This window comes from Notamacropus eugenii, chromosome 6 (genome assembly GCF_028372415.1).
Source record: "Notamacropus eugenii isolate mMacEug1 chromosome 6, mMacEug1.pri_v2, whole genome shotgun sequence".
NCBI lineage: Eukaryota > Metazoa > Chordata > Mammalia > Diprotodontia > Macropodidae > Notamacropus > Notamacropus eugenii.
In genome coordinates, this window is record NC_092877.1 from 120,496,099 (window position 1) to 120,523,011 (window position 26,913).

At 34.6% G+C, this 26,913-nt stretch overlaps 1 protein-coding gene across 2 annotated transcripts in view; it reads right to left on the reverse strand.

The window, feature by feature from the left end:
* Nucleotides 1–26,913, reverse strand: part of UBA6 (ubiquitin like modifier activating enzyme 6) — a 77,289-nt gene that overhangs the window by 23,682 nt on the left and 26,694 nt on the right. For both annotated transcript variants that reach the window (XM_072620890.1, XM_072620891.1), the window contains exons 11-23: nt 25,546–25,608; nt 24,728–24,804; nt 22,756–22,822; nt 21,785–21,928; nt 15,443–15,510; nt 15,058–15,136; nt 10,120–10,200; nt 9,093–9,170; nt 7,508–7,689; nt 5,042–5,147; nt 3,179–3,268; nt 2,993–3,073; nt 1,586–1,714 (exon numbers count right to left, since the gene is read on the reverse strand). In XM_072620890.1, coding sequence (XP_072476991.1) covers nt 1,586–1,714; nt 2,993–3,073; nt 3,179–3,268; nt 5,042–5,147; nt 7,508–7,689; nt 9,093–9,170; nt 10,120–10,200; nt 15,058–15,136; nt 15,443–15,510; nt 21,785–21,928; nt 22,756–22,822; nt 24,728–24,804; nt 25,546–25,608 — 1,245 coding nt within the window. The remainder of the gene's footprint in view (nt 1–1,585; nt 1,715–2,992; nt 3,074–3,178; nt 3,269–5,041; nt 5,148–7,507; nt 7,690–9,092; nt 9,171–10,119; nt 10,201–15,057; nt 15,137–15,442; nt 15,511–21,784; nt 21,929–22,755; nt 22,823–24,727; nt 24,805–25,545; nt 25,609–26,913) is intronic.

Genomic DNA, 26,913 nt, shown 5'->3' on the forward strand with positions numbered 1-26,913 from the left:
GAGAAGAGAGAAGGGATGAGGTACGGGCCTTAAGAGAAGGTCTGGAACAACTGTTTTGGAGAATACAAAGAGATAATCAGTCAGGGAAGAAAAAAAGGACTGGTGCATGGCAGTGAGGACCTGGTCAGCATGGTCATAAGACTTTCTCCAGCAATGTTAGGCTCAACTCACGTGGGAATGAGGATGGCAAAGATAAGCTAGGAATGGGACTTAGTAGTATGAGCAACGACAGGACAAAGATGCAAGGGATTTAAGACAGAAGAGTGTATATAGTTGAATTGGCCAGCCATAGTGAAGAGTGGAAAGATTAAATGTCACAGTGAGGATGAAGAACATGTTAAGAAGTAGTGAAGTCAGAGACAGAAGATGAGGTTATAAATGTAGAATGGAAATTAAAAGCTCAAGATCATGGAGGTAGCAGAGTTTTGAGTGACAGTCCATCAGCACAATCCTGACAGGCTGAGTGAAAGCACAGGACTTGGGAACTGAAAAGGCTGATGAAATGGGGGCTAGGGTATCCAGTAAATTGATGTGTTATGACGTTCCTAAAAATGAGGGCAAGAGTTGGGCACAGATTATGAACTTTATGTATACTGTACTTAAGAAAGGAGGAAAAATACAGAGGCCAGTAGATAACTGCAATAGGGATGTTTTGGGATGGTGGAATGAAGGATCTGAAAGCTATCAGTAAGCAGTCTGGCTCCTGGCTCAGTGTACTGGTAGTAGGAAGAATGGAAAAAGGAATAACCAGCATTTCAGAAGAGAGCTAAAAAGTGGTCTCTTCTGGTCAAAATGAGATTTACATGAGGAGCAACAGAAAACTGAGCACGTTCAAAATGAAAGCTGCTTCTTCAATGATACGCTGACTTTAATACTGTCAGAGGAAAAAAAGTCATTATACACACCTAATTTTTAACCTAGAATAGCAGGAAATCAGAATTTATCAAACTGCCATTCAACGATCAAATTCAGCTAAGAAGCAAAAAGTTAATTTCATGGGTTTTTTGGTTTTTTTCGTTCTTTGGAAAATCCAGAGCCTCTCATGCCTTTTCATATTTAAAACAGTCATTCTTTACAAAAACCCTAAAATCAAATGATACACTTAACAGTAAGGGATCAATTAATTTCAAGGAAATTGGCAATTTAGAAGTCTTTAATATGCTATTGGTCAAAAACTTTATCAAGCACTTAATGTGTAACAACCATCACTTTCAAATTCATTGTGGGCTTCTCCAAGTTTTCAGATAAAGACAGGAAGGTTATGTTCTCCAGGTCCTACTATTAACAAGATGTTTTCTAGAAAAGTTCATGTTAGATATTTTTTTGCAACGAAATTTAGAAAACTCTTTCTGAGAGTTAAAATGGCACTAGATTTGGAGATGTGGGTTCAAATGCTGCCTTCCTAGTTAGGTGACCTCTTTAGGTCTTTGTTTCTTTATCCATAAAGTGAGGAAGATTATACTAGGTGGCCTCTTGGGTCCATCCCTATTCCAGATCTATTATTTTCAATGTTTACTTAAGTAAGGCTTAGATTTTGTTGAACACTTATATACAACACTTAATAGGTTCTAAAATATATACATACCTTATGGTTAAAATATTTTTCAAATTTCATTCTTGCTAATTCAACACACTGGGACCAATTTCTAGGTCTTCTGCTAAGTGACTTAATAACCTGAAAGCAGCCTTCTAAACTCTCTCCAGACTGTATCCTCTAGAATGAGGAAAAAGATGATGAAAAAAAAAAAAGATGAAATACAAAATAGGAAAAAATAAATATAATTCCTAATTAATCAAATAAAAAGTTTACATAAATTATAATGAAGAAAAATAGGATCATAGAATGTTATATCTAGAAGGAACTTTATAGATCATCTGGTATGACCTTATTTCAAGTATAAAGAAACTGAGGAGGGAATAAGCATTTATATAGTACCTATTATGTGCCAGGCCTTGAGCTAAGTGCTTTTTTACAAATATTATCTCATTTGATTCCCATAACAACCATGTGAAGTAGGTGTTATTGTAATTATAATATAATATTATTATATCTGTATAATTATATGACACATATAATTATACAAATATAATATTATAACTTTATAATAGAGGAAATTGAGGCAAACAGAAGTTAAATGACCTGCCCAATGTCATGCAACTAGCAAGTGTTAAAGGTTGCATTTGAACTCAGACTGACTTCAGACCCAGTGCTCTTTCCATTGTGCAACTAGTTGAGCCTCTAAGCCTCAGAAATACTGCCCTCTTGGGCCTCAGTTTTTCCTCCTGGAAGCTTGGCTAGATAAAATTTTCAAATTTCACCCTAGACTCCAAGTCTTAGGCTAAGTTTTCTTGAGTTAGAACACATTAATTATTTCAGAATGTTTCTAGCACTAGAGTGGTTGTATGGAGCCTGACTTCTAGGCTTAGGTCTTCCACTAACTAGTTAAGTTTTCCTATCTGTAAGATCACTGGACTAAATGATTTCTAAGAATCCTTCCAGTTTGAACATTCTTTGTTCCATTAACCTTTATGCACAGTTATTCCCCAACAGACCTTAGCACTAAGTAAGAAGTAGAGTTTATTTCTTATTCACAAAGTACCGGTGAACAAAGAGCAGACCTTAGGGAGACCTTATTACTAGAGGAAAAGAAGCAACTACTGACAGTGATTTCAGTAATTTTTCAAATGTCCTTACTTTAGCTTATCCAGGTTTTTTGCCTGAGTATTTGGAATTTTATTCTCCTTACATCTACACACCTCAATAATTGTGAAGTATTTTAATGAATTTTTACATCAGAATTCAGAACCTTGCAATCTATATAGCATTTATATGTTGAAGACGAAGAATTTTGATCTATCATTTATATAACCCTCAAATTACAGTAGCAATGAGAGTCAGTCTTTGAGGGAAAAACATTTAATTGTAGCTTCTAAGATTTAAATCAATCCAAAGCACTATCTTAATTCATTGAGAAAACATATTGATTCTTACTTGTAAGACCTCCTCTGCAGACAAATAAGTTTGCCAAAATTTGTTGAACAATGAAGGCTTATGGGAAAACGAGCTTTCAAACTGCACGTGGGGGAGGAAAAAGACAAGTTTTAAAAAGAACTTTTTAGGTACTCTAAAACACTTTTTTTCTATAGAGAACTAAATATATCAAAGAAAGACATTTACCTTATCTCTTGCCCATTGAATAGTATGTTCAATAGCAGCTGGAAAAGATTTTAAAGTGCAAAATGGTATTTCTTCTTCTGGAGGATCCCGCTAAATGAATAAGCACAAAAGTAAGATTACATATTGTTGAGGACACATATTTGAAATATTCTTGTTTTTGAGATCATGTTTAACTCTGGAATCATGTAATTCAGATAACTGAATTTATCTTTTTTCTCTTAAAAAAAGGAGTAAAATGGTAGATTATCAAAACTTCCTGCTCTCACTTTTTTTTGATGATGAACTCTGTTATATCATGTATTTTCTACTTCTATGCTGCCTTACATGTTTGTTAACTCTAACTAGACTGTAAACTACTAGACAGCAAGTACTATATAATACTCCATACATTTCACAGTCTAGTATATGTGTCATAAATACTTGCCTATTTTCCAAACGGTTTTTTCAGTAAAATTATGAAGCTAATTCTTATAACTACTAAAAGAGTCTCTACAAGGGCCAGAACACAAAAGAGGGACATTACTTGCTCTTTCCAAAAACAGAATGAAGAAATTCCAACCTTAATATTTTCCTTTTTTCTTAATAGGAAGTATATATTTTGCTTATTCTTCAAAGAGGAAAAACATTCAAAAATGGAAAATGTATTAATGTTCCATTTAACATTCTTATGAGATCAAATGCTGGTCACTGTGTGAGATTTTTAAGATATATGATGCTTCTAAGATCTGAGGAAGGCTGAAGGACAGGAGCAACATGAGAGTGTGGAAGAGACCAGGATAAGCAGGGTGCTACAAAAGTAATCCCCGGACACCACACAGTCTACTATAACTCTTATTGCCACATAGTATATTTTTCCCTGCTAAAAGTTTTTCAAATCAGTATATCAGGATGACTTTTTTGGTATATAAACACATTTCTGAGTTTATAGTAGAAGTAAATGGGAAGAATAAGTCATTTAAAATAAATTTAGTGGAGAATTTTGCTAGATTACATCTACTTAGCAAAACAAAGGACATTTGCAAATGTAAAAGTATATTAATAGTATCCTATGTCAGTCAGCACAATAATTTAGAATGCTTATTTTACATCTCCCAAAACCCCCCCCCCAACAATTTCCATCTCCTTCTGAGGAAATAGGTAGCTAAAATAAAAGAATTAACAGAAATCACTTTTGAGAGTCAGACTAGGAAACTCCTAGGTTCTTTCTCACTGTGATTCAGTGTTCACATGTAAAACAGTATGTTTTCCTTTATTCTTTTTATGTCTCCATAAAAATTAGTCTAGCATAAGTAAATCAGTATGAAGAATGATTATGGAATGATTTTAAGTGTCCTTATTAGCTTAATTATCCTTTATAGTGTTTCTAAAACAACAAAATGGCCTTAACAAAAACAAAATAGGGTTGTATATAAAACTGCAAAACTCTATTAAATACAGCTTGCATTTTCTAAAAATAGGACAGCTAGATGGCTGCTTAGTGGATCAAGTGCCAGGTCGGAATCAAGATGATTCATCTTTCTGAGTTCAAATCTGGCCTCAGGTACTTATGAGCTGTGCGACACTGGGCATACTTAGCTCTGTTGTTTGCCTTAGTTTACTCATCTGTAAAATGAGCTGGAGAAGGAAATGGCAAACTACTCCCGTATCTTTTCTAAGGAACCCCAAATGGGGTCAAAAAAGAGTTGGACATGCCTGAAAGCAACTGAACAACAATTTTTTAAAGCACATGGTAAATGTGACACTTTAATTTAAAAGCTGTTCTGACTGCTTGCTTTATGAACTTCCTTCTAATCTCTTTTGAGTAAGAAGAGAAATTAAGTACATTTAACACCCACCCCTCATGTAAATAATTGTAACACTTACATGACTATTATAGGACTCAGTCAAATGAGGTATAATAGCTTCAGTGTGTCCCTTAGTGCCCATTGTGCCAGAATCTAACAGAGGACGTAGGTTCGCTAAGCAACGGCTATTTGGAAAAAAGGTAACAGAAAGGTTCAATAAAACACAAGCAAAGAAATAGTAATTTTGTTACATAAGAAAGCTAACAACCAAGCTTCAACTGTTTAAGTTGGTAATCTCCAAATATGCCTCACAGGCACTGTTGTACCTCATCTGTCTCTGGTTTTTTTTTTTTAACCCTGTAGGGCTTAACACATCTTCAAATGCAGTAAAAAAAAAAATACTTACTAGAAATATTAATACTAGAAACAATTACCACTTCCTAAGAACCTTTTTATATTACCACTATGGCAGATCAAATTACAACTGCATAATTAATTCCAAGGCATCTGATTCCTGATTAGTAACTGCTATGATCCTTCCCATAAAGCATATAAGAATGTTTATTACGTAGGATTTTTTTAAATTTCAAAAGCCATTCCTTTTTTGTAATTGTAAACGAACATCACCAGAACATGCATGCATACAAACCCACACACATTAGTATTTATTTTCGGGATCATCTCAGGTAAGACACCCCAATAATGGTAGACAAAAGTTACACAAAAGTATTCACCCTGTGTATTCACCTATATAATACTTTGAAGACTGGAGACTTGGAATTGGAGAACTATTAGAAATGGAGCCCATGAACAAACTGAATAAAACCTTTGTTCTATGTTTTGTTGTGAAGGCCCTTATGGCCACCTGTGTAAAGGGATGTATTCCTGGGCTCTGAGGAACTTACAGATAAACATTTTGTGGAATCCAGCCAAGGTTATAAAGGTAGGTATCGACTGCTCTAAGAACAGGCACAATAAATTTTTATCTGTAAGAGTCTTCTACCCTCTTAACTCATCACAATTCTCAGATTCCAAAACATAAATGTGGGAGGAGAAACAAAAACATCTTCTTTCTCCACTAACTGCCATCTTATCTTCCTAGGAAATAAGAAAAACTAATGAAAGTTTACTGCTATACATCATAAATGAGACCTTTCCTGTATAAAAAAAGGAAAGCTGGGAAGCCATCTTTGTTGAAGCTTTCTCAGAGATTCACAGCATTCTCAATCTCAAGCCCCCTGAAGGCTTTGACCATCTATAAAGAATAATCCTTCAATAAATCTCATTTCAATATACAAGTTTTATATAAGGGTTTCCTTTTTCCTTTCCAAGAGTGTATAATAATTTACCACAAAAATCAGAGAGAGAAAGAGAAAGGGGGCAAAGAGAGAGAGAAAGAAATCTTCTACCCAATGTGAGAAATAGTATGCACAAATGAGAATGATCACTTCCTATTTCCAAATTATTCTCATACTAGTTCAGCTATTAATATTGTTTCTTATCACTTTGTACTTTGGCCACTTTGTCATTCAAAGTTCATATATATATCGAGGCTTACATGAATGAGGTAGACAGAAAGAATCAACATTTCAAGTGATCTAAAGGTCAATGGAAAGATGTATTATAGGCAAGGACACAAAAGATATCATCCAGGAAAATGATAGACAAAAAGAGGGCAGGTTCATCAAGTAGCAAGACCATGTGAAGACAGATGGACAGCTCTGTGCTTTAGTGATACCCACAGAATATTAAACAAAAGCAATCTAGATTACTCAGTAGGTCCCCACTGGAGGATTTATAGGATGACAAGAACAAGAATCACACATGATGAAAAGTTGTTTGCTGTACCATGGAGTATTCATGACCTTAAAGATAGGGTGAAGTACTTCTTTAAAAATTTACAGAGACAGCTAATTATGCAGTGGATAGAGCTCTGGGCTAGCAGTTTGGAAGACCTGAGTTAAAATCTGGCGTAGACACTTATACTAGCTGTGTGCCCCTGAGAAAGTCATTTAACCTCTTAACCTCCAATGAACTTTTTTCATTACATTAACTGTATGTTTTGTTTTTGCCCTTCTCAGCACTTACTATAACTAAAATATTCTTTTCATGACTTGCACAAGATCTTTTGTTTTTTGTTGAGCTTATTCAAAATGCTATTTACTAAAAAACCATTTTTTCATAATTTCTGACTTTTTCTCCAACATTTCTCTAGTTTTCTTTTTTTCCTTCTGCATATATATAGATCAAATCTTTTGTTATTACATTTCTCTATTACTTATTTATTCCTATAGGCACTTATGCTCTAATATCCTGTGACCCATGAGTCACTTTATAAGTCAATAATTCTTTACCTCATACCATTAAGAAACAGTTTATTTTTACTATTGGTATATGAATGTAGACATAATGTAAAAGAAAACAATACCTAATTTCATCTAAAGTGTTGATGCAAAAAAAAAAAAAATAAATAAAGTGTTGATGCAATGAGTAGACACAGAAACATAGGCAAAGGTTTTTTTTATGACAATTAAAAAAGACATACCTGTCTACATATCTGCGGGCTTCCACATTGTCTAAAGCTGTAACAATTATATCTTGTTTAGTATAGAATTCATCACTGTATATCATCTCAGTGGCAGGACAAACTTTGTGTAGGTGTGATTCAATCTTTAACTGAGGATTTATACTCAGAGTTGCAGCAGCAGCAGTATAACTTTTAGGTTTCTAAACAAATTTAAAAAATTACAAAATTCTTTCTAAATAAGAGGACAGATACTAAATCAAAGTCAGATTTTTAGATGTAATTGGACACATAGCTATTACACATTCCTATCGTCACACACTATCATCAGTGTAATGACAAAAAATGAAATGAGTATCATTACTTTAGTCATTCTGGAACAAAACATCATTTATCTGACTAAATGATAAGTTTTTGAATAAATCTAATCAATAATAATCCACAACTATGTACATTAATATTAATACAAAAACCACATAATAAAACACAATTAATTAAAAGCATATTTTTTACCAGATTACTTGTATTTGAATTGATCAAGTTTTATTGTATTTAGAATCTATGCAACTGTAGGATACGTGTTTAGAAAAAGTAAAACAAATGTCAGCTATAGAGATGAAGCTGGGTATAAGTCATCGTGGATAGCATAAAAACTTTATTTTTACTATTTCTGGATTACCTTACATAAAGTAGACACTTAACAAATGTCTGCTGAAAACAACAAAATGGATGGAAATGTGCAAAAAATGTGTTTTTTTCTTGCCTTCTTAAAAGACCATTTCAAAATGACAGTTACTGTTACTTTAATACCAATTTTCAGATCACCCTTTAATATAGTGACGTTCTATTGAAGACATATATAGATTTTTTTTTTAAAAACTGAAAATTAAAGACAACAAGCTTAGTAAAACTACATTAGCTGCTCCTGTAGCTGCTGGTGGGTATACAGGAAAGGCAATGTTTCCTGCAAATCTTAAATTCAGGACCAATTGAGGTATATGTAGCTGTTTACTCTACTGATATTTACACCCCTCCCCCTTCCAATATCTATATACTGTAGTACTTTTGAGTTTTTCTGCTTTTTATATATTTTTCTGTTCTCTCCCATGTTATCAGAAGGTAAGCTGTTACATCTCAAGACGTTTCCCCTTCTAATTTGTTACTTTTAATTTGCTGAAAGCTTAGAAATTAAATAACCAAACTTGCTAAAACTGTGTACAAATAAGAAAAAATACAGGCTACAAGCTAAGCATGCAACCAAGATTAATAGTAATAAAAAATTCTAGGGGCACATTCATAGCTTCATTTTAACATACAGAAGTGTAAGTAAGTACCCAATAAAAACTATATCAGGAAGTACTCTCTTTCATTTCTAAACTTATGCAAGCAAGGTACTCTGGCCACACTAGTTAATATTAAGACCTTACCCCATATGTCCAAAACTCAAACGTAAGTTTTCTATTTTAAAAATTTCTTAATTTTTATGTCTTTAAATATTTGATACTTTACAAGTATAAACAAGAATTACTATGGAAAACATAACACTTCATTATTAAATTATTTTTGCAGAATAAAATGGATATTGTAAACTGAATAGGCACCATACCTGTATGTGATGGGGTCGAAAGAGAAACTGTCTATTTAGGTTAGATTTTTCTATTAAGTCAGGATCTGTAATTGTTACCTGAAAACAAGAAGCAAAAACAAAACAAAAAGCCTGTAATCATAAATAAGCTAGATCCACGCTCACTATATCTCAGTTCCTAAAATGACTGTAAATTCCTTAAGTCTATTTTGAGAGGGACAATGGCACAAATAATCTGAACTACTGGATCATCCTTAGCATGTTTTCCTACATGTATTTAGGTGAAAGTATATTTCTGATGTTCTGGGAATAGTTTTAAAAATAGTGAAATATCAAAGTTATTTCTAATCTCTTTCACCTGATTCCTGACTCTATGATAACCTATTAGACTCATATAAACCACCAAGTCACAAAGGAGATAGGTGAGCCTTCTATCAATTGCTTTATTTGTGTTTAATACCATGGGAAAAAAAGAGAAAGTTTGTGTTTAAAAGGACTCCAACAAGACTGCAGGATATTGAGATGTGCAAAGGTGGAAGAGATGTAGAAAAAAGAAACTGACTAGTGTTATAAAAACACATGGTCTTTATAATTAGGTTTTAAAAACTCAAACAAGGTTTGCTTAAGAGAATTAGAAATGTACCTTTAGGTAAGAAAAATGGCAATTCACCCCTCAGGAAAGGAAAAAAGTAACATTAAAGAGAAATTTTGCTCAAATCTGAAATTTACATTAGTGACTCATTTTCAAAACAATCAATTTTAGTTAAAAAAAAGCTTCATAAATAAAATTCTAATTTAAAACAACTCACCTTAACAATGGAGTTTAATATGTATTTTAAAATAAAAATCATTTTAATGACTTCTAATAACCAGCTAATGATACAGCTTTATCACTTTTGATTGTCAACTTCATTACAAGGTGAATTTTAATGCGATATGATTTGGTAAAGGTACCATAAAAATAAAAATTTCAAAAGTAAAAAAAAGTTCAAAGTAAAATTATTAAAAGAAACATGTATGTCAAAAAGATCAAAAGGCTGTATCTTACCATTCCTTTCTCTCTGCCACTGCCAACCCCAAGAAGTGCAAAGTTTTTCAACATTTCACAACCTATTGCTCCACATCCAACCTATAGAATGAAAAAGCAAGAGGAGGAACTAAGTCATTGACTTAGGTGATTTTTTTTTTTTACAGACAAGTCCAAAATTTATTTAAAACTATATTAAGTTTAAAGTTACTAAACAAATCATAATGAAAACATAAGAGAACAGTGCAGCAAGCCTTCAATCTAAAAAGGATCCCATCTCCAACAAGTGACTTGCCTGAGCAGAAATGAGCATTACTTATTCTAAAAGGCAGTTGGTCAAAAAACTAAGTTACATTTTTATTCAGATGGAAACATCTCTACTTAGTGCCCAAGGAAGATAAGCACTAATGAAAGGGCAGGGGAAGGCAGACCGCTGGAGATTTCTCACACGCTCAGATTGCAACAGTCTTAGGTTCTTTCAGGGTCTGAGAGTCCTCAGACAATTCTTCAGTGTGAGTCAGCTCACATTTCCTCAGATAAATGGTAACTCTGCTCCTCTACTGCCATTTTCTTCATTAGATCTGCCTTGGAATAAATGGTCAGCTTAAGGAACAAATCTTCCACTTTCACAAAGTTGTCTCATCAGACTTTTGACTTAAATGACCAGATTTAGGTGATTTAAAAAAAAATGAAGATGTTTTATCATAATGTTTTACAGAGATGAACAATCTAAATAATATTTATATGTCTATCTCAAATTTTTGAATATCAGAAAAATGATCCAATTTATCTAATCTTTAATAAAAGAAATGTGCTATAGTAAAACACAAACAATGAATGATAATCAATTTAATTCCTTAAGAGCAAGATAAAATCTGCTTCAAAAATCTAAAACTTTGAATAACAGTACAATAATATACAAAATAAAATGAAATGCACTTAAAAATGGAAAGGCAAATTTTTCATTTCAAATGTTTCTGGAACATCATCTAAATATAGTAATTGGTGCACACCTTAAAAATGTTGCTGACTTTATTTTTGCTGTGATTTAGCACTACAAATTTATACACAGTAATGAGGATATGTAGTGTTACATATTTTATGGAGAAGTAAAGTTTATGAAAAAGACCAATCCGCCTCTGACTTATCAACTAATCCTCAATACATTTCCTTTTTATCTTTGTATGCTCTATCTGGCATAAAGCATAATAAACATCTGCTGACTGATCACATATGAACGCCAAAGCTATTTATTATAATAAATTATAATAAACTGCTTATTATTAGAACATTTTATTATCAGAACATTTCTAAAAAACTGGTCACTTAAAAACTACTGTTAGCTTTAGTTAAAAGATAAATGGCAACCTACCCAACAAAACTGAATATAATCTCTCAGGAAAAAAAATCAATGAGACAGATGACATTCAAGCATTCTTGATGAAAAGACCAGAATTGAATAGAAAATCTGACTTTCAAATATAAGACTCAATAGAAGCCTAAAAAGGTATATAGGAAAGGAAAACCATAAGGGGCATAGTAAGTTTGAACTTTTACATTCCTACATGGGAAGATGATATCTTTAATTCATAAGACCTTTCTCATTATTAGGGGTAGTTAGAAGGTATATATATAGAGGCAGAGGGCATAGGTCTGAGTTGCATATGAAGAGATGACACCTAAAAAATAAACTTAGGGATGAGAGAAAAACGTACCGGGAGAAAGAGAAAGGGAGGGGTGGAATGGGGCAAATTATTTCACCTAAAAGAGGCAAGAAAAAGCTTTTACAGTGGAGGAGGTGAAGGGGAATGAGTGAATCTTACTCATCATCAGAATTCACTCAAAGAGGGAGTAACATACACAAGCAACTGGGTATACAAATCTATCTTACTTAGCCTACAAAAAAGCAGGAGAGGAAGGGGTAAGAGAAGGAGGGGGGGTTGTTGTTGGTGATACAAAGGAGGGCAGCCTGGGGGAACAGGTAGTGAGAAGTAACACACTTTTGATGAGGGATAGGATGAAAGGAGAGAGACAACAGAATAAACAGGGGGAGAAATACAATGGAGGAAAATAGAATAGTAATTGTGAAAAAAAATTTGAACTAAGTTTCTCTGATAAAGGTCTCATTTCTCAAACATTTAGAGAACTGAGTCAAATTTATGAAAAATAAGAGCTCCTCCCTGATAAATGATCAAAAAATATGATCAGTTTTCAGATGAAGTAATCAAAACTATCTATAGTCATATGAAAACATATTCAAATTCACTACTGATTGGAGAAATGCAAATTAAAACAAGTCTGAGGTACTATCTCATATCTATTAGATTGGCTAATAGGACAGAGAAGGTAAATGACAAAAATTGGAAGGGATGTGGGGAAAAATGAGATTTTAATGGAGTTGTGAACTGATTCATCTATTCTGTAGAGGAATTTGGAATTACATCAAAAGTTCTACAAAATTATCCATACACTTTAACCTAGCAATACCACCACTATGCCAAAGAGGAGTAAAGAAAAAGGAAAAAGGGCCTAACTGAACAAAAATATTTATAGTAGTTCTTTTCTGGGGGCAAAGAATTAGAACTTGAGAAGATGTCCATCACCTGGGGAATGGCTCAACAAGTAGTGGTGAGTGATTACGATGGAATACTACCGTACTACAAGAAATGAAAAGCAAGATGCTCTAAGAAAAACCTGGAAAGACTTGCATGGGATGATGCAAAGTGAAATGTACGGTGTATAAAGTAACAGCAAGACTGTAAGATGATAAACTGTGAATGACTTAGATATTCTCATCAATACAATGAATAAAGACAATGCTGAATACTTACATTGAAAAATGTTATCTATTTACAGATTAAGACATACTTTTTAAAAACTTTATTTTTCTTGAGATTTTTTTTCTTGTCTGTTTTCTTTCACAGAATGACTTACTTGGAAAAGTGTTTTACAATGACTACAAAAGCATAACCTATATTGTACAGATTGCCTTTTCAGTGAGGACTTTGTGGAGGGAGAGAATTTCAAACTCATCATCTTAAAAATGAATATTAAAAACTGTTTTTACATGTAACTGGGGAAAAATAAAATACTAAATAAAAGCTAAGAAAAATGATAAATGGCAGGAAGTGTGTTTCTAGTTAGGGAAAAACCTCTCCCCCCATAAAAAAGAAAATTTCTAAATACTGCATATGAGGTCCATTTAGTGTATATGTGTCTATTTTATTAAATTAGCTACCTGAGAGCCAAGATGGCGGAGTAGAAAGACATACATATGCTAGCTCTGAACCCACAGCTCATAAAATATCTGTAAAGAAGAACTCCCAACAAATTCTGGAGCAGCAGAAGCCACAGAACAACAGAGCAGACAAGATTTCTGTTCCAGAGAGACCTGAAAACCTGACGTAAAAGGTCCCTAGTGCACCAGACCTGGAAGCAGAGCCCAGCCCTGCCTTGGCCGCAGGGCACCAAGAGGAGCAGATCTGAGTGGGCTTCAGGGACAGAATCTCCAGCGGCCGCACAGGTCCCTCCACCCACAGGTGACAAGGGTCGGTGAGAGGGTCTCTTTGGCTGGTTGAGAGGGGAGTGGGGTGTCCCCATAACTCAGGCCCCCTCAGGAGGCAGCAGGGGCTCCCCAAGCAGGCAGGAGCTTGGATCCATTGTTGAAGGTCTCTGCGTAAACTTGCTGAAGGAACTGAGTCCTTGCCAAAAGCCCTGAGGCTGAGAAGCAGCATTTGAATCTCAGACCCCAAGCGCTGGCTGGGCGTAGGCGTGGTGGATGTGAAAAGGAAGCTCAGAAGTCAAGTCACTGGCTGGGAAAATGCCCAGAAAAAGGAAAAAAAATAAGACTATAGAAGGTTACTTTCTTGGTGAACAGATAATTCCTCCCTTCCTTTCTGATGAGGAAAAATAATGCTTACCACCAGGGAAAGACACAGAAGTCAAGGCTTCTGTATCCCACACATCCAAAATAAATGTACCATGGGCTCAGGCCATGGAAGAGCTCAAAAAGGATTTTGAAAATCAAGTAAGAGAGGTGGAGGAAAAACTGGGAAGAGAAATGAGAGAGATGAAAGAAAAGCATGAAAAGCAGGTCAACACCTTGCCAAAGGAGACCCAAAAAAATGCTGAAGAAAACAACACCTTGAAGAATAGGCTAACTCAATTGGCAAAAGAGGTTCAAAAAGCCAATGAGGAGAAGAATGCTTTAAAATTTAGTGGAGGGAAAAAGAAGGGAGGAGAGACAAAAACATGAAGTTTACTCTCATCACATTCCACTAAAGGAAGGAATAAAATGCACTCATTTTGGTATGAAAACCTATCTTACATACAGGAAAGTGGGGGAGAAGGGGATAAGCAGGGTGGGGGGGAAGATGGAAGGGAGGGCAATGGGAGGAGGGAGCAATTTGAAATCAACACTCTTGGGGAGGGACAGGATCAAAAGAGAGAATAGAAGCAATGGGGGGGGCAGGATAGGATGGAGGGAAATATAGTTAGTCTTACACAACAAGACTATCATGGAAGTCATTTGCAAAACTACACAGATATGGCCTATGTTGAATTGCTTGCCTTCCAAAGGGAATGGGTGGGGAGGGAGGGAGGAAGAGAAGTTGGAACTCAAAGTTTTAGGAACAACTGTCGAGGACTGTTCTTGCTACTAGGAAATAAGAAATACAGGTAAAGGAGTATAAAAAGTTATCTGGCCCTACAGGACAAAAGGGAAGATGGGGATAAGGGAAAGGAGGGATGATAGAAGAGAGGGCAGATTGGTGATAGGGGCAATTAGAATGCTTGGTGTTTTGGGGTGGGGGAGGGGACAAATGGGGAGAAAATTTGGAACCCAAAAATTTGTGAAAATGAATGTTAAAAGTTAAGTAAATTAATTAAAAAAAAAAAATTAGCTACCTGATATTGTCCAATAGTTTTAATGTACCATATAATCCTATTATCTATACTTACTAAAAAGACATTCAAATTTTGAAGCTTTTGGCATAAAGTGTCACCAATACAGGCTCTTAATGCATCATATCGATCTCCTCTGCAGGAAAAAAAAATAGTAGAGAGACAAATCGACATAAATAATTGCACTGTTTTAAAAAATTGCCATCTATAGTAAAGACTTAAACTGCGTATTCAATGTTTCTATAATGCTCACCACCACAGCACCTAAATGATCAGTTTGACATGAGGCTCAAAATTCCCGCCTCCAGTAGACCAAATATAGTGGAAGAAATTTGTATTGTGAGAGATAAAATGATTGGCCAAAGACATTCATCTAATTTTTTGTTAGGTCACATGATAGTCTCTTGTAGGCATATAACTTACATATAGCAGAACCCTTTACCTTGGGAGAAATTCTTCACAGTTGGATTTATCCAGTGATTCAAGTAGATCTGCTGCTTCAATATATAACTGGGAAAAAAATAGAGATTAAGCTTATTTAAAGTACCTTATTCGTTACACTTTTTTCTTTTAGAATCTCATAAATAATAAAAGTGATTTAATACCATACAAGGAAAATAAACCATCACATGAACCTAAAAAACAACAAACAACTACTACAGAAAATATATGCATGTATATACAAAGCACACAGCTTAAGACCAGCAGATAATTACGTTTTAAAGACATTCACTCTGGTCATTTTAGATAATATAGTCTGCCTTTAATAACTTTAATCCCAGCTCCTTTTCAGGACCCCAAGGGAAGTTTGATGGCACTACTTAATTAGAGCTTTGATTTCTAAGAAGAATTTACCTAATTCTAAATAATTTAATTTTCATACGGCCAATATTTTACATAAATGAGATCAAATGATCTAATATGTGTAAAGCCTTTTACAAACCTTTAAGGACTATACAAATATTGTTATTATATTTATGTTTTATTAACTATAAAAAATTACTTTCCCATAGTATTCACTTTACATGTTTCAAGGTGCTTTGAAATATAATTTCTGATTTGATCCTCAGAACTCTGTGGAGTAGAGCATGAATTATTACCCCCGATTCCACAAATGAAAAAAAACTGAGGATTCCAGTGGTTGTGACACACCTAGCTCAAGTTACATAATTAGAAACAAAATTAGGACTAAGCTTAAAAAGTCCAAATTTAGTAAGAGTTGAATAAACCAGGAATTTCACTTGTTTGTTAAAGGACTAAATCACTTAATAACAACCAAACCATTATGTTATGTGGTGCCAGATATGTAGTAACTATAATAAAATTGTGGTTATATTAGATAATGTAATTAACATGTCATGTTCCTCTCTCTGCTAAACATCTTGGGGTCAGGAAGAACTAATTATCGCATAGTTTTAAAATCACCTGTAAATATTTAATGTGTGCTATTCTAAAATATGAAATCCTTGGCCAATGACAGTCTCCAGATATTAATAAGAAATTGAACTTTATCAATATCGGTATCTTTGCTATAAAGAGCAAAACACATAAGTAATCTTCAGCAAAGCAAAAGGTAAGTTTCCAGGTTCTCCTCAGAGAGGTTGATAGATGGGTTGAGTTCAATGACAGCCCAAAAAAAGAAACATAATTTAATGGGATAATGTCATCTTGCGTTATGTCCTTGATATGTAAGAATATGTATATGTAAGATGATCACCATTAGGACAATTTCAAATTATGTGCCAATATCCCTTAAAAAGTGATGATCATGAAGGAAAAAAAATTTATGAATTTAATAAGATCATCATAGAATTTCAAAGCTAGTCAACATAAATAATGACATTTGGAGATTTCAATGACATGATGAAAAATGTTAGAACATGTGTTTTGGAATTATAAAACAAAACAGGTCAAAGACTTGTAGACTATCCAGAAGACTCAGAGATGTACATCATTAATCATTTCTTACAGCAGAGAAGAACTAGACATAAAAAGTATTTTGGACAAAACTGTACACACACACACACACACACACACACACACACACTCTTGCTATATATTTTAACAAGAAACAATAAAAGTCATTTCTGAATTAGTTCTTGATGTGAAACAAGATTAACGAATCGTTACAATGAAGGTAAAGATTAACATAAAACTAAGAGGGTAAAGATGAGAGACACAGACTGTACAATTACAAAAGGTCCAATACAACACATTCAAATAACCTACGGAAAATGAGAAATGAGAAATAAAGGAAAAGGCACTGATAAGTGTTACAGTAAAAGAGGAAAGGCAAGCTATTAACAATCATATAAAAAAGGTTTAAATCACTAATAACATGGTGAAATGCACATTAAATAACTCTTGAGGCTTTACATCCATCAGGTTGGCAAATATGATAAATGAACAAAATGTTCAGGCAGACAGGCACATTAATGCACTACTGGAAAAGCTACAAATTGACCCAACTATTCTGGAGAACAATTTATTGTATGAAAAAAGTACAAACTCTCTCAACAGAGTATTAGTTTATTAGTGTATCATGTACATGAAAGAAGGCAAAGTCAGAGGAAATGGTATAATACACAAACATTTACAGCAGCACTTCATAGAGCAACAAAAGACCTGGAAGGAAATGGGTGCCCATTGTTTGGAAAATGGCTGAAAGAACTGTGGTATATGAATGTAAAGGAATATTACTGTACCATAAAAAATAACAAATATGAAACACTAAGAAAACTTGGGAAAGACTTCCACAAAATGAAGCAGAATTGCTTGCCTATGATTACCTGTTACAAGTGAACATTTGTTGGTGGAGGTGGGTGAGTGGAAGAAGTTAGTGTGAAGTAACAGAGATGCAAAAAGAAAAAGAACATCAATAAGCCAAAAAGACAAAAGGAAAAATTTCAGAAGATGAAAAACAGATTACTACAGATTTGTTAAATTCAACAAATACTTAAAAACCAAACTGTTCTTTGTATATTTGCTGATAACTATTAAGATCATAATTTTTTAAGAAGAATAATTTACACTATAACATTAATATAAATGCTGAAACAATTTTTTTTGGTGGGACATTACAACATGGAAAGCTATATAAAAGTGCCAAAGGGAGAAGGGGCACAGAGGGAAGGGAGTGATGCATCAGGGTCAAATAAAGGGCTGGCAATGAAGTGAAGGTGATCACTCTGGTCTCAGGAAGAGAAAAATCTAAAAGCAAGTGGATGAGGAAGGAGTATAGGAGGAATAATGAAAGAGAGGGAAAAGAAAGAAGCCTGACTTCGGCGGTGGGAAGGGGCCCAACAGGTAAATGGTCCTATGGGTGAAGAGAGATGTGTCAGTGAAGGAAGATGTCTTTACACTAGACGAAGTTTCAGGGATTTGATGCTTAAAGTTTTTATCCTGGGAAGGGATTGGGGGGAAGAGTTGGAATTTCTGGGGGCAACTGGCAGCTTGAGAGACCATGGATATAGGGGGAAATTCCCAGGCAAATATAGAAAAAAAAAAAAAGGTCAACATGAGAGGGTATAGATCAGTGATAATCGATATAATCAGGGATGTGGTAAAGGGAGGGACCCCTACCTTGGGGCAGTGTCCTCTCTGACACTTGCAATAATTGGCATTTTTCTGGGAGTGAGGTACAACGGAAAAGGAAAACATAAAGTGTATGCCTTACAAGGCACTGGCAAAAAGTGTCGAGTTTAGAATGTAGTACCTTCAAAGCTGACAACATGAAGGACACAGAAAAAGAGAGAGACAAGATCATTATAGGGATAATGAAGCACTGAATGGGCATGTATAGCGAACAGAAAAAGATGGATAATAAAGAGAGAAATAGAAATTATTTTTGGAAAGAGGCACAAAAAAGTGAAATCCAAAAACTAATGAACAGGACTAGCTGAAGTGGAAAAGAAAGAGCAATCTACTTGACAGAGGAAAAAAGGGAAGAAATATATAATCAGATAAGAGTAGCAGAGAAAAAGGAACTAACAGGGGTAAGAAATGAGAAGAGATTAAGGGTGAAAGGAAGAGTCAGTGGGAATGGGGCCATCTTAAAGAAAGTGGCTCTTTTTGTGATAGTTAAGAATTGCAAACAGTACACACATGACCATCAATTGAGGAAGGGCTAACACATTGTGGTACATGAATGTAATGGAATGTTGCCGTGCTCTAAAAAACTGTGTGTGATAAATACAGAGAAACAGAAAGATCTATATGATCTCATGCAGTGAAGTGGCGCCAAGAAAACAACATACATAGCAACTAAAACAATGTAAATGGAAAGAACGACACATCAAAATTTCACAAGTATATGTAAAAATGTTATAAAGATAAGGAGAACTAAGATGAAGAGATATGAAAAGACACTCCCAAACTACCTCTTCAGGAAGGTGGGAGGTCCACAGGTATAACAAACTGCATACATTTTCAGACCTTTTTCAATGTATTTATGAATGGTGCTTTTTTCCCCCCTTTCTAAAAAAAAATGCTATGGGATGCCTCTCTGGGAGGGGGAGAAGGGATACATAGGACATCATGTAAGATGTAAGCAACAGGAAATATCAATAAAAATATATTTAAAAAATTGTTGTAAAGGAAAATAACACTGAAAGACATCAGGAAAAAAAAGACTTCATAATTCTGATCAACCAATTGTGACTTTAGAAGATGATGGTATAGCATGTCTCCTCTTAGTTCTTGGCATAGAGATGGCAGGTGGAAAATAAACATGGAATGAAGTATACGTTTTTTCAGACAAGGCCAATATGTTAATTTGTATTATGTGACTGTACTCCTATTTGGGTGTGCAGGTTGTGGGAGAAACGGCCAATGTAAGAAAAGTGAGGAAAGAAAAGAACAGAAAAGAACACCAATAAAATAGTTAAAAGCAACAAAAATGATGCTGATTATCATAACTTTTAAGAGAAGCTAAACCCATACAAAGTAATTGCCACAGTAAAGAGATATGGCATAAAGGGTAATATTAGCTTGTACTGATTTATAATTTGTAAAATTATTTTTAAAAAGAGAATGGTAGAACATTTAACAACATTACTGGCTCATAAAATAGCACTGTAAACAGAAGAGGGAAAAGTGCAAAAGATCTGTTATGAGATTCAATTATATCAGATCGTCCCAACAGTATTTGAAGATGAAACTCGGAGAACAAAAAAGGGGAAGTATCTGTTAGTATTCTGATAGTATGTTAATTTCATCATCCATTATAGTGATACCACACAGGGGCTTTAGAACCAATATGAAATTGGAAGAGAAATTTGACCAGAGGATATGCTGGAAGTGACAATTTCAAAATTGTGCAGTCAATTTTAAGATATTTAAAAGAGGAGAGGATACTAAATGGCTGGAAAAAATGTCAACCCAAGGATTGCTGAACAAATTGTGCTATGTAAATGTAATGGAATACTGCTGCACTATAAGAAATGAGGAATATGAAAAATTCAGATAAATAGAGAAAGATTTATACGAGCAAGCGAAGACAGCAGAACCAAGAAAACAACGTACCTAATGACTACAATAATGTAAATGAAAGTGCTAAAGGCAGATGTCATCAAAATTAATTACTGTGAACAACCTTCATTCCAGAAAATAAAATAGATATCGTTTCTATCAGTAAGGGGCAGGACTGGGCAAGGGATGAGTGGAAGGAGAAGAAGCAGGACCAAATGTGAAAATATATGTATTGCCAGATGCAGTTGTCTCACTGGTTTATTTTAACATTTTTCTTTCTTATAAGGAAGAGTTCAAAAATAATTTTTTTGGGGGAAAGGGAACATAAAATGACTATGATACATAAAAAATAAATTATGGGTATCCTTCTCCAATAACTTTTTCCTGGCAATATAACAAAGGCTGCTTTTTTTTCTTTTCTTCCTTCTATGTTTCAAGAGAAGCACTGTTCCTAATTCTGCAGCTTTGTAGTTTCATATGCTCTGTAACTAGGAAGGGAAACTGTAGGATCATGTAATCAAAGGTACCTCACATTTATATGACATATACCTCAGGGGTTCTAAACCTTTTTTATTTTCTGTCACCTACCTCTTTAGTAGTCTGGTAAAACTTATGGATCCCTTTTCAGAATAATGTTTTTAAATGCCCAAAATACAAAGGATTACAAAGGAAACCAATTATATTGAAATGAAATGCCCCAAATATTAAAAAGACAAGTTAACAGATCCCCTAAATTCCTGATTTATGTTATATGCTTTGGTAATATTATCATATTAAGTAGGATGATAATCTGAAGACTAATATAGTTCATTGTTTCTTAAACTGTGAGTTGCGACCCCACAGGGGTGATGACCCACAGTTTAAGATGTTCTGAAGGGGTCTCACAAGCAGAAAAAGTTTAAGAAACCTTGATTATAGAGAAACTGGTTAGAAATTTTCATATACCCAGGGGAATGGGATAGAAGCCTTAAATATTGGCTATAGGACGGAAAGCTGAAAAGACCGTTTCCTCTACTAAATCATTAAGGACCTTAGTGCCAGAAATATTGTAAAGAATACATCTTTGGGTCAAAGGGTAGATAGCACGGGACTTATTTAATATGTAGGCTAAATTTTAAATGCTGTTGCAACTATTTTCATAATGAAAGATTTGTAGACATGTATTTTCCTCTTAAATTTATGTACAAAGAAATACACTAATTTGCTTCATTACAATAATTTTTCAAGTTTGTCAAAACAAATTATTCAGGCTCTTCAGACAGAGAATTCTACCAAAGTATTAAAATATAAAACAGTACCAAAATACAAAACTAACCCACTGGCATAAGGGAGAAAATTTTCCCGTCACAGCTTTCAATACTTCTTGGCTGGCAACCCCTCCTATTGCTGCAGCCAGTGGGGCTAAGAAGCCTTGGGCAGTCCAGGAAAGCCAATTCACAATGTCATCATCTACTTCAGGCTGAAAAATAATCCAGGAAAAAAGAGGAATAAGTGTTTTTATAGGACAGATCATTTAAAGCTTTACTGACAAAGGGTAAATCACCATGGGTCTACTTCTAAGGCTGCTCAAAACATTTCTTATAAATGTACTTTTAAAATTGTTGATGTAGTAAAAGTTCTGAATCCACAACAAAATTCAGGTAAGCTTGTGGCTTACAATGTAAACTTTTTATACACAGTAAGTACTTAATAAACCTGTCAAAAAAGGATTAAAAACCTTTGTGGAAGTTACTGGTAGTGAAGTGCTAGAGATACAAAGTCAAAACTGACACAGCCCCTCTTCCCAAGTAATTCACATTCTCCTGGGAGAGAAGAGAATTGGGGGAGGGAACAGAATACTGTACAGAGTTAAATAAATACAAGATGTACGCAAAATAAACACAAAGTACTTTGGGATAGAGTAAGGTACTATACAAGTGGGAGATACAGCAAAGGCCTCCCATAAGAGGTGGCATTTGAACTATGGCTTTACGGAGGCTGGAGTCCTAGGAGATGGAGGTAAAGAGGAAGAACTTTCCAGGAGAGGCACGACAGCTGGTGCGGGATATCATATACAGGAAACTCCAGGTTGTCTAGTATAACTGGAATACAGTATACATCAACAGTTCTGTGACATCAACTTGGAAAGACAGGAGAAAGTCGGAAGGGCTCTGACTTTCAAAGAATTCATATTATAATATTATGCTAAAGGAAACAGGTAGCCTCTGAAATTTCCTGAGAAAGGGAGAAATTAGTAAATGCTGATTAAACTGAAAGGCTAAATATAGTAGCTTACAAAACACTTACCTTCTCTTGCAAAGTTGCACTTATAGATGTTGCTAGTTTCAATAATTCTTCAGAATCTTGACGGCATCTAGCATGTAACACAAAGAACAATCATTAAAGATCAATACACTTCAAATTTGTATAATATTTTAAACATGGATTCATATTTAAACTAATTAACAGAGGAGGTAGTGTGGTTAGAAGAAGCACAATGGACTTGGAGTCCAGAGAAGCCTCAGTTCAAATCCCACCTTTGATACTTAAATTATAGCTGTGTAACTATCTTAATTTCTTTGAGCCTCAGTTTCCTTATCTGTAAAATGGAGATAACAATATCTTTCCCTCACATGGCTATTGCGTTGCTCAAAGTAGAAAACATACAAATCTAAACTTTAAGGAAAATATATTAACCTTTGTAAACGTTGAAGTGCTACATAGATGCCATCTATTATTATTTATGATAAATAAGACAATTTCACTTAATATATAATTAAGGCAATTCAACTACATTTTTCAAGATTCCTGAATTTAATATCTGGCCATATCTAATTTCATCAGAAGCACCCAATCATTCCTAAGGGGAACCACTTCTCTATTACTCCCTGAAGGCTAGCTCCAATCTTTCTCCTGATTGATTTTACACTATCCCCATTGATGCACTCACAAAGTAGCCTATTTGCTGTTCTCTCCACATGACATTTCATCTCCTGCTTCTGTATTTTTGTCCATGTCCTATGCCTAGAAGACTCAGCTGAGAATCCACCTCCCACTTGAGGCCTTTCCTGAAACATATTAGTTGGTTAGTGTTATCTCTCCTATTTCCATTGAAGTTACTTTGTGTCTACGGTATATCTATTCATCTGTGTACATGCGATAGCCCTACAATAGAATACAAACTCTGAGAATATGGACTATTTCATTTTTATCTTTATATCCCCAGAACTCAGCACTACACTTGACACAACAAAGGTACTTAATAAATGTCACTGATTTGAATCTATTCTCCGCGTTAAAAATTAGCTTTTGGAAAACTTCAATGCTCAAAAAGAAAACATCTGTTACCAAGAAAAGGAAAAAAGAACTTTATCTGGGTATCCTGTGAATTTTAGAAAAAGAACAAGCACATACCAAACTGAGGTTAAGAGATTAATAATTATTGGAATGCCTCTAAAATTTGGCCCATGTGACAATTTTCTCAAGCACTTCTATCAAATTCAGCCTTAAAAATATCTTCTGTATCATAAGGCATAGCCACCACCACTACATCCTTTTGTATACATTATTTCATTTGAATTTCACAATTTACAAAGTACAGGGTAGGCATAATATAGATTAGGAACCTAAGTTTTAGTGGAAAGTAAAAAAAAAAAAAAAGCTACTAAATAATGAAAACATGATTACCAGAACACTTTATGTCTAAGAATGAGGATGACATCCAAAGGCCCAATGTTGAAAAGACTACTCTGGATTTGGCCTGAACAGGGCAGGGTCTGTCTGTCTGTCCATCTCTCTGTCTGTGTGTCTATCTATCTATGATTCTGTAGGACCTCCACCTCCCTTAGGTTCTTTTGATTCTGAGTCCAAATGCTCTTGTCACTATGCCACACTGCTTCTTTACTGTATTCATTTTGATTGTAAGTAAGCTCTTTTTCATGTAGATATAGAATTTAATATACAGATGTTAGAAAAGTGCAAAAAAAAAAACTTGGTTTAAACTTACATGGACTACAAAACAAAAAATAAACAGCTATATTTTACACGGGTATTTTAGAAAATAATGACTTGCTGGGCAAAGAGGAAGCCCTTTTAAATTGGTCTGTAAAGCCTGGCATAGTGCTGGCGATCAGTAAATACCATAAGAAAAAAGGAAAAGAACTAGATGTCTTGTTTCACTTTGTTCCTTTGGAGTCAAAAAAGAACAACTCTTTTGTTAGGTGGTTAAGTATTTCAAATTTCAATTAACAGACCCAAGTTGCCACTCAAAAAATATTACCCAATATTTGGCTTTCGATTGTAGTTTTCCTGGAATTGGTCCAGGGCAAGCATGGCAGCATGGATCTGTAGAGGTGCCTATTCAGAAGAAAAAGGGAACCACAATACAGTATCAATACACACTTTTATTCTTAACATTTGGCATTAAAAATGACACGATGTACAAGGTTAGAAAAGGAAAGAAGAAAGCTTCAAGTTCTTGCCCCTCATTTTATTGATGAGGAAAATAAGCCCCCAAGAGATAATGCACTAAAAACTCCAGAGCTAGAATGGAAGCTAAGACCATCTAGTCAAAGTCTGTTTTTACCAATATGGAATCAGAGGTCCAGAGTGTAAAGTGACTTGACAAGGCCACATAGCAAATGAGTAGTGGTAGATTTACCACTAGAATTTAGGTCAGAGTACTTTCTACTTCTTACACTTATCTCTCCATCCTTGGAGCTTAGCAACACTACAACCGAGCTTTGCCTTAGAAGAGCATAAGGTCTGTACACTGATCAGAGCCCTTACCACTGTTTTGTCCTTTTATTCCTTTACCTTCTGCTTTTAGTTATAAAAGAATGCGAACGGGCTGAAACCACAACTTTTTCCGCAAAGAAATGTTAATAATATTTTCTTATACTCTTTGTACGTTTAATTCAAGCTATATAATTCAATCAATAAATAATTTTACTAAAGGCCCAATGTGCACATAAAGCCAGAATTTTGCTTGGAAAATATAAACAGGATCATTCATGAATTTCTTGGGATAACATTTACATAAACCCAGAAATGTATTCCACTTTAAAACAGATACATTCTCCCTAAAGTATTAATTACCTCAGGTTTGCTAAAATCAGCAATAAGGCATGTTGGATGTTTTATTTGTCTCTCCAGGGATTCCTGACAGGGAAAAAAAGAGATATTAAAGCAAATGGTAAGGTACTTAAGTTCTACTATAGCATACTGTTATAAATCAGATAATTGATATCAGTAAGAAAAGTTTCAAAAGAAATGAATTATAATGGCATACAAAGAAGGAAAAATTAACAAATATTCATTCTGTCTGTTCTGAGAAATAATTTCTATATAAATCAATGAGAGAATAGGTGGAATGCTAGATAAAGAGCTGGTTTTGGAATAAGAAAGGGTTCAAATCCCATTTCTAACCTATCCTGGCTAAGTGACTCTAGGCAAGTCACAGTGCCCTAGGCATCCTCTCTAACACTAATGTTACTGTCAATATGTTTTCGAAGAGGAAATTTCCTCATTGGGAAATTGCACCAATGAAATAATAGGTTGAAACACCGCCATCACCACCCAATCTTTCATTATGTGTTCATTTTTCCAGAAGTTTTAAAGAAACTAAGGTTAACTCTGAAAGAAATTAGATTGTGGGCAAAAAAAAAAATCAAAAAATTATCAGTCCTTCCCATTTCTGTCATAAATTTTATTTTCTCCTCTTCTCTCTTCACATTCTCTCCCTTCACTTAAGATATCTCTATCCAGATGACTCTGAAATCTACTGGCCTGGCCCTACTCTTTCTCTTGAACTCCCGTTCCTCAATGCCAACTGTCTGCTGAACATATACCTACCTCAAACCCAACATGTCCAAAACAAAATTATTTTATATGTTGATGACTCAACCACTTCATCTGTCCTACAGAATGCTCACTGAGGCCATAACCTTAAGTTTTTCTCAAAGAATAACAAACAAGGACAAAGGAGTGCAGTAAAGTTGCAAATTTACCATGTAGTTTGTTTAAAAAAAAACATTAAGTTTATTCCAATTGCTCAGATTTCCAATCTCAGAGTTATCCTTAACTCTTCCTTTTCTCTCACTACATGTACCTGATCAGATGTCCAACCTTGCTAGCTCTATCTCTATACCACCTCTCACATCTGTACCCTTCCCTCCACTCATACCGTCTAACTCAAACCTTCATTAACTTTTGTGTGAGTCTGGACAACTGAAACAGCTTGTTTGGTCTCGTTGCTTACAGTCTTTCCCTTCTCCAATAGATCCTCCACACATATGCCAAAAACATATTCCTAGGTATAAGTCTATACTATACCTACAGGTATAGGTCTACACTATACCTACACTTCCCTCCTTAAAAGCCATTAAGGTCTCCCTGTGGTCTCTAGGATTAAATTCTCCTCAGCTTGGCACTTCAGGCCCTCTGCAATGCGGTTCCAGCTTATCT